Raw genomic sequence first — 12,854 nt, 5'->3', positions numbered from 1 at the left:
CGGCTGCGGGTTGATTTTGGGAGCCAGTGATGGTCGTCTTGGCCTGGGACTTGGTGGGTTTCCGTTGAAGGAAGTTGTAGGACATTTTGAAGGCGTAAAGCACGTGTTTCTAATGGGCTCCTGGCGGCTGCAGTGGTGAGGCTGCCGGTCTGGGTGCGGAGTCGGGGGCGGGCTTTGGGGTGTGGGGGTGAAGGGTGGAGAAATTGGGTGGTGGGAAGGTGTCTTGTGTAAACGCTTTGTTCTTCGCTGGCTGTTGTTACTGATCTATAAGCGGCAGGCGGGAAAAGCGCACTTTGGGGGTTTACCTTGGACAGGGACGAGCCCAGCTTTGCTTTCTTTACACACACCTTTTTTTCCGTACGGGAACAGCTGCATGTGGCACGCTGACTCGTCTCCGTGCTGATTGGGCTTCCTTTGTAATATGGTTTTTTCTAGGGAGTGTTAGCAGGTGAGTCAGGGGTGGTGCTCAGGAAGAATATAGCATATCGGTCCTTCTGTGCCCTGGGCTCCAAATCTGGCTTGTCAGGCGATAGTGACTCTAAAGTAAGGCTTTTTTTCAAGGGAGGCACAGGTTGATTGGTGTAGTAAGTGGTAGAGAAAGTAAAGATTGGGCTTCTCATATTGTCCTGTATTCTGTTTGAAGATCCTAGTTTAATTTTGCTTATTGCGTTTGAACAGATCTCTGGAAACATGGCTACAGAACATGTTAATGGAAATGGTACTGAAGAGCCCATGGATACTACTTCTGCAGTTATCCATTCAGAAAATTTTCAGACATTGCTTGATGCTGGTTTACCACAGAAAGTTGCTGAAAAACTAGATGAAATTTACGTTGCAGGTAAGAACTAACACTTGCAAAATTACATTATGAAATTTTTCTATTGGATTTCTGGCTTTGAGCTAAAATAGCAACTTTTTGTGGTTTCCAATAAGTGTGGGAACTAGAGATTTGACTTGTTCTGATAGTTGGTTAACTTAGGTTTGAACTAGAGGTTAAGGTGTGTAGAGGGAGGGAAGTGTTAAGCAGGGATAGGCCCTCCCTAGGGGAAGGCTGACTGGCCTGATGGATAACTATATGACAGTAGCAACAGCTGCTAAATGTTGGGAGCAGACCATGTGACTTTTTTGGGTATTTTTATAATAGGATTCTTGTTAAATAACTTGGTAACTGTAGACTTGTTGTCTGTATTGGTGTGGTGGTTCTTTTTTCTAGTGGTACTTGTAATTGAGTAGATGTTCAGTTGTCATGCTTGGTATTTTGTTGGTTGACTTTAGGATTTGTAAGTCTGTATATTTACTGTAGAAATAAGGTAGTGTTGAGAACCATCTGACTTGGACACAAAACAATGTAAAATAAGTTGACTTGTATTGTGTGGTTGAGAGGCATTATTTAGTTCAGAATGCAATTTTGAGTGGCTAAGGAATGTTTGTTTTTCATTAGGCAGATAAGGGGAATAAAATTGTTGTCACAAACATACATATATTGGCCCATACAGGTCTTTTATATTTTTTAACTTTTTCAGAAATGTTGAAAGTTGATAACTAATTAAGTTTTCTCTTCTCCAGGGCTAGTTGCACATAGTGATTTAGATGAAAGAGCTATTGAAGCTTTAAAAGAGTTCAATGAAGACGGCGCATTGGCAGTTCTTCAACAGTTTAAAGACAGTGATCTCTCTCATGTTCAGGTAATGTTAATTTAATGTCAGTGTAGAAAGATTAAAAATTTTGATTAGTTTTGATACACAGATTTTGGTTTTATTAGACATATAAATGGTAATTGTTAAATATGAATGGAAATTTTTTTTGCAGAACAAAAGTGCCTTTTTATGTGGAGTCATGAAGACTTATAGGCAGAGAGAAAAACAGGGGACCAAAGTTGCAGATTCTAGTAAAGGACCAGATGAAGCAAAAATTAAGGTATGTCTTTAAAAATTCCTTTTGAAGTTCCCTTAACCATTTTGTAGCTTTGATAAATATTCCTTTGGTGTGACATTTAAGTATTTATATTTTAAAGATTGTTCGTCTTTTCTAATTACTGTTTTTTGAAAGTATCTGGACATTTAGAACAGAAAAAAACAATTTGCTGTTCTTGTTAGCTACTAATGTTTAAATCTGGGTTATTAATATGCCAAATAAAACATTTAAAGAAACCTATCCATTATATATCTAGATACTTTTTATAAAGATACAAGTTAGTTTACTGACAGATCAAACTGGGAGGAATTGGTTTACTTTTCTACCTGCTGGTAGAAAGTGTGTAGTAAACTGCTGTTTTATTATCTTAGAAGGCTCAAGCCCCAGTGAATTTGTAATTTTAACACTGCTTCTTGCATTAGCATCTTTTATTAAGGTTAGCTTGTTTTATTTCTAAAAGCAACCTTTAACAGTAAGATTGTTCAGTGTGGGAATGTAAATGAGAAACAAATGGGGTGAAAGGCTTTTTTGGGTAATTTTAAGGTCATGGGAGATTAAATGGCCTTAAATTCAGCTAGATTTTGATCTTTGTTTGGTGAGTTTTCTAGTTCATAGAAATATGGTTCATATTAGTTTTTAATTTTGTGTTCTTTTATAGTTGCACCACTGTTCTTGGGCCAAGAGTTAGGGTTTGAGAAGACAAGTTATTAAGAAAGGCATAGATGTTAGATAAGGTTTTAATAGGGGGGAAGAGGGAATCCTGTAATATAGATAAGATTGGAAGATGGAACTAGCTTAATGTCAACCAAGAATTTGAGACTTTAAAAAGTCTATTTGTTAGTGAATTGAATTTAAATTATAAATGTATTTTTCCCCATGAAAAAATGGGGATTTTCCCCATTGTAATTATGCTACTTATAATTAAATATATATTGGGAAGTTAATTTTATTACATTAAAACTTTATAAACAAAATGAGTTTATGTCTTTCAATTCTGTGTTTGGAAGGTAGTTTAAAGCTTTAATGGTATCTAAATTGTGATAGACATTTTTATAGGATGTTTGATGGGGAGTAATTTTTTTTTTTTTTTTAAATACATTGACAAAAGGTGTTATTTGGATCATAGAAAGATTAAAAGAAAGCATAACTCTACTGGCACAGATGACATGTGAGAATAGGAATAAGCCATTTGGTTTATGTGATAGTCATATTTTTAGTTTTGTTACCCAGTGTGGTACTGTGCTATGAAGCAGTCCTATTTGGGGGTTAAAGAAGAAAGAACTACTTTAAATAGCTTCTTGTGAACTTCTTGGTTATAAAGTTGAAGAACAAAGGCTTTTTTGCATGTGAATTATGTGTTTTTGTAAATGAATGATACTTTCTTTTTGATGGTGCTGGAGATTAAACCCAGAACTTCAAGCATGCTAGGCAAATACTACATTCCTAGCTTAATAATTTCATATTTAATGTTCTTTGGGTAGAAAATGTTATAAACAAACCAAAAAAAAAAAACGTGGCCATCCCAAACCATTTGACAACATTTTAACAAGTTTTGTCATAGGATTTTTTTTTTTTTTAATTTCAGAATTACCAGCTAATTAGTAGATTGGTTTTGTTGTTTAGAGAAAACCATGTTTGTTTTGTGGCTGATGTGGTAGAGAGGTGGGACTAATTCTTGACTTTTTCTTTAAAGATTAATGGGCTACTCTTTAGTACTTTTACCTACCATTATAAGGAGTGAAGAGAAACTCCTACTCTGAAGTGAAATGAGTTGTGTAAATTTTAACAGTTCACTTTCAGGGAGATAAAATGTAGAAGTTAAGTTACATTGTTGCAATGTCATAAATTTTTTAGTCATTTTGACTTTTCTGAATTACCTGTGCTAACCTGTGATGCATGGTACTTTAATGTCAAATAATACGAGTTTGTTTTTCCCGTACTTCACAAGTTTCTTTTTTTTTTTTTTTATTATTAGTTGTTCAAAATATTACATAGTTCTTGACATATCATATTTCATTCATTTCATTCAAGTGGGTTATGAACTCCCATTTTTACCCGGGATACAGATTGCAGAATCACATCGGTTACACATCCACGTTTTTACATATTGCTATACTAGTGTCTGTTGTATTCTGTTGCCTTTCCTATCCTCTACTATCTCTCCTCCCCTCCCTTCCCATCTTTTCTCTCTACCCCATCTACTGTAATTCATTTCTCTCCCTTTTTTTTTTTTCCCCTTTCCCCTCACTTCCTCTTATATGTAATTTTGTATAACAATGAGGGTCTCCTTCCATTTCCATGCAATTTCCTTGGTTTGGGGAGTATAATATCTTCAGGGGTTGACAAAATGACCAGAATGGCAGTGTGTACCTAGGAGTCAGGTACACACTGGTAAGAAATTTATAGTTAATCAAGTTAGGTGCAGTTATTTTTTAGGAGGTATTAGTGGAGTGGATACATCATCTCCTGGAAGTTGTTGATGGAGCTTAATTTTCACCACCAGTAATTGAGATTATTTTAATTTGGCAGAGGATCCTGAAGTTTTGACAGTATGTTCAGGGCAATAAGTACATATTAAAGGGAAAATTTTAAACAGATCCCAGAAATATATTTATGGGGGAATGTTGCTAAGATAATTAGAAAGATTTGAACAAGGTTGATTTTTAACTACTATTAATGTGTGAATATAGATAGTCTAATACTAAAAGTATCAATGGTGTTTGAACTTTTCAAGGCACTCTTGGAAAGAACAGGCTACACACTTGATGTGACCACTGGACAGAGGAAGTATGGGGGACCGCCTCCAGATTCTGTTTATTCAGGTCAGCAGCCTTCTGTTGGCACTGAGGTAAAGAAACTAAAAACTTGTACCTTTTGTAATAAAGCACAGGTATCTGGTTTCCTAAAGAATTCTCCATGGTTTTTACTTCATATTTAATTTACAGATATTTGTGGGGAAGATCCCAAGAGATCTGTTTGAGGATGAGCTTGTTCCATTATTTGAGAAAGCTGGACCTATATGGGATCTTCGTCTAATGATGGATCCACTCACTGGTCTCAATAGAGGTTATGCGTTTGTCACTTTTTGTACAAAAGAAGCAGCTCAAGAGGCTGTTAAATTGGTAAGTTTTTTTGCTGTTGTTGTCCCCTCCTCCCAAATCTTCATATTCACTATCTTTATTGCCAGGTTTTTTTCTTATTGTGCCTTTCATTAGGCAATATATTCGACATTTTCTGTGTAAACATTGTGAAGTATTTACACAAATAGTTTTAGAGTCAGGATCTATGAGTAGTATGTAGAATTCCTGGTTACTAGTTCTTGAAACACCTGGCATAAAGATAGGGTTTTGTATGTGTGTTTGTGAATTTAAATTTATAGGAATGTGGAAAAGTTTAGGAAAATAACTGTAATAGTGCTCTCATAGTTTTCTGGCTGCATCTGAGCCATATTTTTTTCAAAAATTTACAAAGACATTGTTATAAATTTCTAGATAATGCCATAAGGGGTTTTATGTCGAGTGGCAATATTTGATTTAAAAATACCAGATAGGGGCTGGGGATGTGGCTCAAGCGGTAGCGCGCTCGCCTGGCATGCGTGCGGCCCGGGTTCGATCCTCAGCACCACATACAAACAAAGATGTTGTGTCCGCCAAATACTAAAAAATAAATATTAAAAAAATTCTCTCTACCTCTCTCTCTCTCACTCTCTCTTTAAAAAAAATAAAAAATAAAAAATAAATAAAAATACCAGATAGGTGAAAACCTAGTTAGTTTCTCTGACTTTGTAAAGAAATTTTAATGTTTAAAATGGCTTATTTAACTTCAAACTCCCCCCGCCGAGATGGAGTCTTACTGCATTGCTCAGGCTGATCTTGAACTCCTGGGCTTAAGTGATCCTCTTGCCTTAGCTTCCTAAGTAGCTGGAACTATATGCGTTTGCCAAAAGTTTTATTAAATTCTGTGAATCAAGGTTTCTATGATTTATTTAGAATTTCAGAGCCAGAGGTTAATTTAAACCTATGGAACTTAACAAGGAATACAAGTAGAAGGAAACTTTTGTAGATGGGTCACTCACTGGACAGATGTTTTTAAATTTTGCCTTATCTAACATTTTGTGATAATTCTGAGAAAACTCTTGAGTAATTTCTTCTAAAAAATATTTTTTTCCCCATATATACAGGTTAAGTATCCCTTATCCAAAATACTTGGAACCAGAAGTAGATTTCAGATTTCAGAGTTTTTCCAGTTTTGGGATATTTGCATAGGCTTTAATGGTTGAACGTCCCTAATGCAAAAATCTGAAATGCTTGAGAATTCCAAGGTTTTGTGCATCGTATTTGGATTTCTGATTTTCAGATTTGGGATGCTCAACCTGTATCACATTTTAAGGCAGACTTTAAGGAGAAAAATCAGTATGCTTTATTTTGCTGTTCTGTATTGCTTGAATTCTTACATTGTGTTTGTGTGTTTGTGTGTGTGTGTACACATAATTGAGTGTTGTGGAGATTTGACATTAGAAAAATGGGTTTCTTTAAAGAGAGAATTCAGGAATTTTGTCACTTTTTAGTAAGGAGTAACTGCTCTCCTTAAAAGAATGCTTCCTATTTCAGAGGGGATATTGGTTCATAGGGAGCCATTCACTGATAGCATTGTAACCTTGGATTTGTCAAAATTTTGGTTTTATCAGTTCAGGTAAAATGAAGGACTTTTTGGAGCTTTAGAAAGAGGTACTTTAGAAATTATATGCTTAATTTCAGAGTATTTTTGCTGGGTAGCAACAAAGTGGTAGTAAGTTTTTTTTTTTTTTTAATGTTTTTTTTAGTTGTAGATGGACACAGTATCTTTATTACTCTTTTTTTTTATTTATTTTTACATGATGCTGGAGACCGAACCCAGGGCCTCACACATGCGAGGCAAGCACTCTACCACTGAGCTACAACCCCAGCCCCACTTTTCTTTTTTTAATAAAAGCAGCTGTTAAGTTTTAATATGAAAATGCAGAACGATTGAGAAACTCAATGAACTATCTTGCTACAAAAACCTAATACAAAATTTAGCCAGTAATGTGGTATTGGAATCATTTTGGAAAAGAACCATTAAATTGAAATTGTAGATTATTTAATTCTTGATGTCATACTATACTTGTTATGGTAGATTCTTGTTTCTAGATGATTTCTAGAAGGCTTATAGTAAAGATAGGTCAGTGTCTTTTGAGTGCCAGTAAGTATATTTTGAAGTGTTTTAGTTTGGATAGTTGTTTTAGCTTAACAGGTTTCTACAAAGTTGTTGCAAAATTGCATTGGTAGAGGACACTTATTTATATCTTTAGCCTATATTACTATATATTAATATAAATATTAAGATGCAAATGTTCTAACTCATGTAGAAATTTCTTAAAATAACCAAGCAGCCTTTTTGATTGGTCTATGAACTAACTCTTGTCCTAAACCTTTACCACTTCTTTATGGGTTTCTCTGTTGTGATTTGAGTCCTTATCTGAGGATACAATTGTATTTTACTATTTGACAAATAGGAAGCTTTGCATTTTGGTGCCTGAATTTTTTTTTTTGTGTGTGGGTGGTATTGATGTATGTCCATTGGGTTGAGTTGGACATATTTGCTTTTTTTTAAAGAATTTTTTATTGTGGATAGGATTTGAGAGGTTTGATTAAATACAGCAATAAAAGTAAGGATTAGGTTTTTAGAGAAAGTGATGTAATTTAAACATTCTGGAAAAATATCTAAAAAGCAAACAAAAAACAAAAAAACCCTCAAATTGATTTTCAGTGTTTTTTGCTACTTTGTATTCAGTTGTGGAAATGCCTTTTTCCTTCCTAAATACATTCCTCAAGGGAGCATACTTTGGAAACTGTCCCTTCTTGTATTTTATCTTGAGTCTCTTTTTGAGTTACAACTCTAATATAAAGATGCAGTTTTATATAATTGAAGTGTCACTGTAGTTATACATGACAAATGTTGTGAAAGTACCTCTTCTGCATTTATTCTTATTTATTTTAAAGAGAGAGAATTTTAATATTTATTAGTTTCCAGCGGACACAACATCTTTGTTTGTATGTGGTGCTGATGATCGAACCTGGGCCACACGCATGCCAGGCGAGCGCGCTACCGCTTGAGCCACATCCCCAGCCCCATTCTGCATTTATTTATACATCAGAAAAAATTGAAACATTTGAGTGTCTTGAATATCTTGAGGTTGAGTTTGTTCAGGTGTTTGTCCTTTTTTAAAAAAAAAAATACTGATTCAGCAATTGTTATCCAAGATTAAAAATTTACAGATTATAATTTGCATGTGGATTACTTGTAAAAATGGGTTAATGGATCTTACTAGCAGAAGAAGCATGGAGTTACAAGAAACTGAAGCATTCTCGAATGACCATATTTTCAACCAACATCTGCTTTGTATTTTGGGGGAGTAAAACAAGCCCATCTCTAAATGATGGTAATCTAGCTAGGGAGATAGTATCTAAACTTATGAAAAGGTAATTAATAGTTACCACTTGAGTACTTTTTGAGGGATAGGCTTGGTGCTAAGTGCTACATTAACTAGAACACAATTGAATCCATCAGTACAAATTATGGCACCAAGTAGTGTGATTCTTTAAATTATCTAGTATTTAGGCAGTGGTAAAAAGAGCTCACAAGGTAAGTCATGCCTCCACTGCCAAGATATTTTTGGCATCTATCACCTATACCATCTTTACTGTTAACACTGTGGTACCATTTGTACCATTCGGACTACTGAAGAATCCTGACTACTCTCACTGACTTCTGTTGTCCTTTACATTTAACAGTACAGATTAGATAAAAATATTCCCATGCTGAAAACTTCCAAACCATGCATATCCAATCAGGTCCTTGCCTACCTCTTCCTCCTTTCATGATCTTTCTCTTAACAGCTTCACTTGCCCTTCTTTTTTGTCTTCCAAATAAACTATGGCCATTTTTATCTGTAGACCACTTTCTGCTATTTTGCTTTTCTACGCTTGGAAAGCAGCCCAGATGTTACTGCTGATGACTTATCAATAAGGTCCTGTTGGAAGGCCTTTCCTGACTTTGAGCAGCTTACCTTCCAGTTATACCATTAACTTCCAGTTATATCCTGATCTTTATGAAATAGGTTTTGCTGGACTGGGGGTGTGGTTTAGGGGTAGAGTATCTCCCTGGTATGCATGAAGCCCCAGGTGCTGCACCACAAATAAATACATACATACATATAATAGCGTTTCCTGCTTTGTGTAGGTGGTAATTGTGAGTTAAAGAAGCCAAAAAAAAAAAAAAAATTTAAGGCATTGCTTAAATTATTTCTATCTATTGGGTACCTGGGATTGAACCCAGGGGCACTTAACCGCTGAGCTACGTCCCTAGCCCTTTTTTGTATTAGAGACAGGTCTTGCCCAGTTGCTTAGGGCCTCAATAAATTGCTAAGGGCTGGCTGAATTTGGAATCCTCCTGTCTCAGCCTCATGAGTCACTGTGATTAGAGGCATGCACCACTGTGCCCTGCTAAAATTATTTCTTGACTTAGTAAAAGAATATAAGCCATCCACCCCATATTGCTAACCTTTTAGAACAGTGCCACTATGTAATAGATGGTGGGTAAATAACCTGACTGGCTGACTAGTGCCATCTAATACATCGTTTGACCCAATAATTTATATTTCTATGTAGCTCAAAGGTTTCATTTGCAGTAATTTTATTTATTCTGTGCTACCATCAGATATAGGGATTAGATAGATGAGTGTGTGATAATGAGCTTTCCCCTCACCTATTTGGGAATATATGGGGTTTTGATTATTACAGTAACCAGGAAGAAGGGCGGGCAGGCAAGTGTGTTATGTATATTTATTTGGTATGCTACTGGAATTGGAGGCTAGGGTCAGTGGTGCTGCAGTGCTGTGACAGTCCAAATAAGGAAAATGTCCTGGTGAAAATGCTACTAGTGTCTCATGTTACAAACACTGGAGTAGATGAGATCTTTTTTTTTTTTTTTAAAGATTTTTAAAAATATTTTTATGTGGTGCTGAGGATTGAACCCAGTGCCTCATGCATGCCAGGCGAGTGTGCTACCATTTGAGCCACATCCCTAGCCCTAGATTAGATCTTTGTTTGCACATTGAAAGTCAAAATTTTAACAACCACTGACGGTTTTATTTACCACAGTCGTCCTACCAACATAATGTAGGTAAAACTGTTCTGATGACTGCAGCTAACAAAATAGATTACAAAATACTTTAGTAGAAATTTAGTAAGTATTATGTTTAACATGAAAAGGTTTATTATGGATATGCAAGTTTTTTGACGTTAGAAAAGTTTGTTAGAAGACGCCTGCAATTAAAATGCAAGCATATGGTGAAACGAGTGAAGAAAGGATGAAGGGAGAGATTGCTTTGAATTAGGTTTGGTAGAGAAGGATTGTGTGAAAGATTTGAGCAGCACACTGAAGAAAGCAAGTATACATAGTTAAAACTGTTTTGAGGAAATAAGTAGGAGATAAAACTTTAATAAAAACCAATGCCAGAAGGTGGTAGTTTAGAATTGCCTAGTCCCATTAAAGTTTGAGCCTTGGTGTGGTGGCTTTATGTAAATGTTTGAATAATGAAGGATATTTGGATGAAGAGAAAAAAGGACAAAAGGAGGATGGCAGCAATAGAGAGGGGGCAAAGATTTTGAATAGAGAAATGATTGGCTACTAATGATATTTTGTAGAACTTATCTAAATTTTTATCAGTACCTTATGTGAGGGTATAGTTGGACTGAAAGGTGTTAAATCTGTAAGCCATGAGGATAATGCCTTGGGTGATAAAATCAAGGTTTGAAAAACTTCGATAGGGTAAGGTAGTCCGATTTGGACTACTAATAGAATGGAGTTGACAAAATTGAAGTCCTTTGTAAAATAAGCTGTGCTGTGAGTCAGCAATATGATGTGAATGCCAAATAAGCTAAATAACGTGGACTACCTATAATAGGAGTGTATGGTGTCAAGAAGTGGAAAATTAGTGGTCTCCTGTCCAATCTAAAATTCTCAATCTTAGTCTACATCTACTAATATTGTGTTATGAATGACATTCTTAAGTGACACTGCCAGTCTCTTGGAGGCATTTTAGTTCGCCATTATCAAAGAAGGAATGATTAGTCAATCAGAGAGAACAACTGAGTCATGAACTTGTACAGGTAAATGAAGTGCTGTCATTTGGGGAAGAAATGGATTTACTTTAGAATTTTTAGGGAAGTAGACTTAGGCCCAGTAATGCTTAAAATTAAAATGGATGGGCTTGGGGGAGGTAGTAACTTCACTGAGAAGAGTTAGAACTGATCAGATTCCATATCTGAAACTGCTAAATTTCTGGGAATTTGGTAGCTGATGTCGATGAAGAAGGAAAAAAATGACTTAAAAATTTAAGTCTAGATGAAATATTTAAGTTCTGTATTTTAAGAACTCTCAGACCTCCTATTTTGGATACATAAGTACTAAAACCACATTGAATGGTCAAAGTTCATCTTTATATTTGGTGACCCTACTGTGGCATTGGGCCTGAAAGCTAGGGCTCACCTTCCAAAAGTAGAAAAGATCTCATGTTTGTGAGTGGTTAGGGTTCATCATTGTTAAATTTGAGTTTCTCTTCAGGCTTAGATTTTTGTGTTTCCTTTTCACCATGAAACTCAACTGTTGTTAACCTGCTAGCTGAGATGAGATTTGTTACTTGAGGTGAAAGTTTGGTAGTGGAGTGAGAAAGATTAAGCATTTGGACATTTAAATACACATACTTCGTAGATGGAGCATTCAAGAAATGTTTATTTCTGAGTACTTTGTTTTATTTGGATAGTATGCCCACAAGGTTTCTTTGCTCCTTTAAAGACTTGTATTTTCATTGGAGAGCTAATTTATTCTGTGCTACCTGTTCTAAGTTTTCTTTGAATGTGGGAGAAAAAGTTTATTTTATAACTTTTGCTAAATATTCATGTTATTGTTCAGAGATGAGCTGGCATGATGGGTTAGAAGGAAAGAAATGGTTTTTCTGTAGATAATAGTAAAAATAATAATTTATAAAAGGTAGCATTGATTATGTTGGTAGTTGCCGGAAGTGTTGGCTACACTACCAGTATAATCAATGGATTGGCTTCCCTATATTTCTGATTGATGCCTTGAGGGAATTTTTTTCCTCTGTTGTCTTGCCTTTCACTGCTAGAGTTCTTGTGAGGATTGTTTTTACTTTCAATATTATTTTGTTGGTATATCCAAGAATTCATGTTTTTGTTATGTATTTCTTAATTAACTTCACTTTTAGAACTTTTGGAAAACAAAATACATGATGATGATGATGATGATGATGGTGATGATGATACCACTAGTGTCACCCTTGAAATTCCTGTTTTTCCCTTTAAACATTTTGTATTTCCTTCCTTCCTTTTTTTTTTTTTTAATATATTTCTACAGTTTTTGTCAACTTTTTAAGAGTTACAGACTAGAAAACCAAATCCAAAATTATTGACATGCCACTAAGGCTGGCTATTTGATGCTTGATTATAAAAATCTATTGGGGGGTATACATGTTTAAATGCAATTTATTGTGTTCTTAGGTTGACCTGTTTGTAGAAGTAAGGCACTATCGTCTAATTATCCATAATCCCAAACAATGACAGATTCAATCATAGTGACAGTATTTTCTGATAACAAATGTTTCTGCTTCGAAGAGGCTTTTGGGTTGATGGAAAAGAAAAACTGGTAAATAGACCTTACATGATATGTTAGAAAACAGTATATGATAGGATTTCTCAACCTCACCACTCCTGTTGTTTTATTTAGAGTAGATGATTCTTTGTTGTGATTGGCTGTCCTGTCCTGTGTGAATGGTAGGATGTTTCCCAGTATTACTGACATTTACTTACCCAATAAATACCAGTGGCAAGACAACCTTCCTC

General features: G+C 35.3%; 1 protein-coding gene across 5 annotated transcripts in view; it reads left to right on the top strand.

Annotated features, from left to right (window-relative positions):
- Positions 1-653: 653 nt before the first annotated feature.
- Positions 654-12,854, top strand: part of LOC107153585 (synaptotagmin binding cytoplasmic RNA interacting protein) — a 27,872-nt gene continuing 15,671 nt past the window's right edge. For all 5 annotated transcript variants that reach the window (XM_015499148.2, XM_015499139.2, XM_048805401.1 and 2 more), the window contains exons 1-5: positions 654-838; positions 1,567-1,685; positions 1,810-1,917; positions 4,649-4,762; positions 4,860-5,036. In XM_015499148.2, coding sequence (XP_015354634.1) covers positions 691-838; positions 1,567-1,685; positions 1,810-1,917; positions 4,649-4,762; positions 4,860-5,036 — 666 coding nt within the window. In that variant the 5' untranslated portion in view covers positions 654-690. The remainder of the gene's footprint in view (positions 839-1,566; positions 1,686-1,809; positions 1,918-4,648; positions 4,763-4,859; positions 5,037-12,854) is intronic.

The sequence above is a fragment of the Marmota marmota genome, unplaced genomic scaffold (genome assembly GCF_001458135.2).
Source record: "Marmota marmota marmota unplaced genomic scaffold, marMar, whole genome shotgun sequence".
In the NCBI taxonomy this organism is placed as follows: Eukaryota; Metazoa; Chordata; class Mammalia; order Rodentia; family Sciuridae; genus Marmota; species Marmota marmota.
This window is presented reverse-complemented; position numbering and strand designations above follow the sequence as displayed.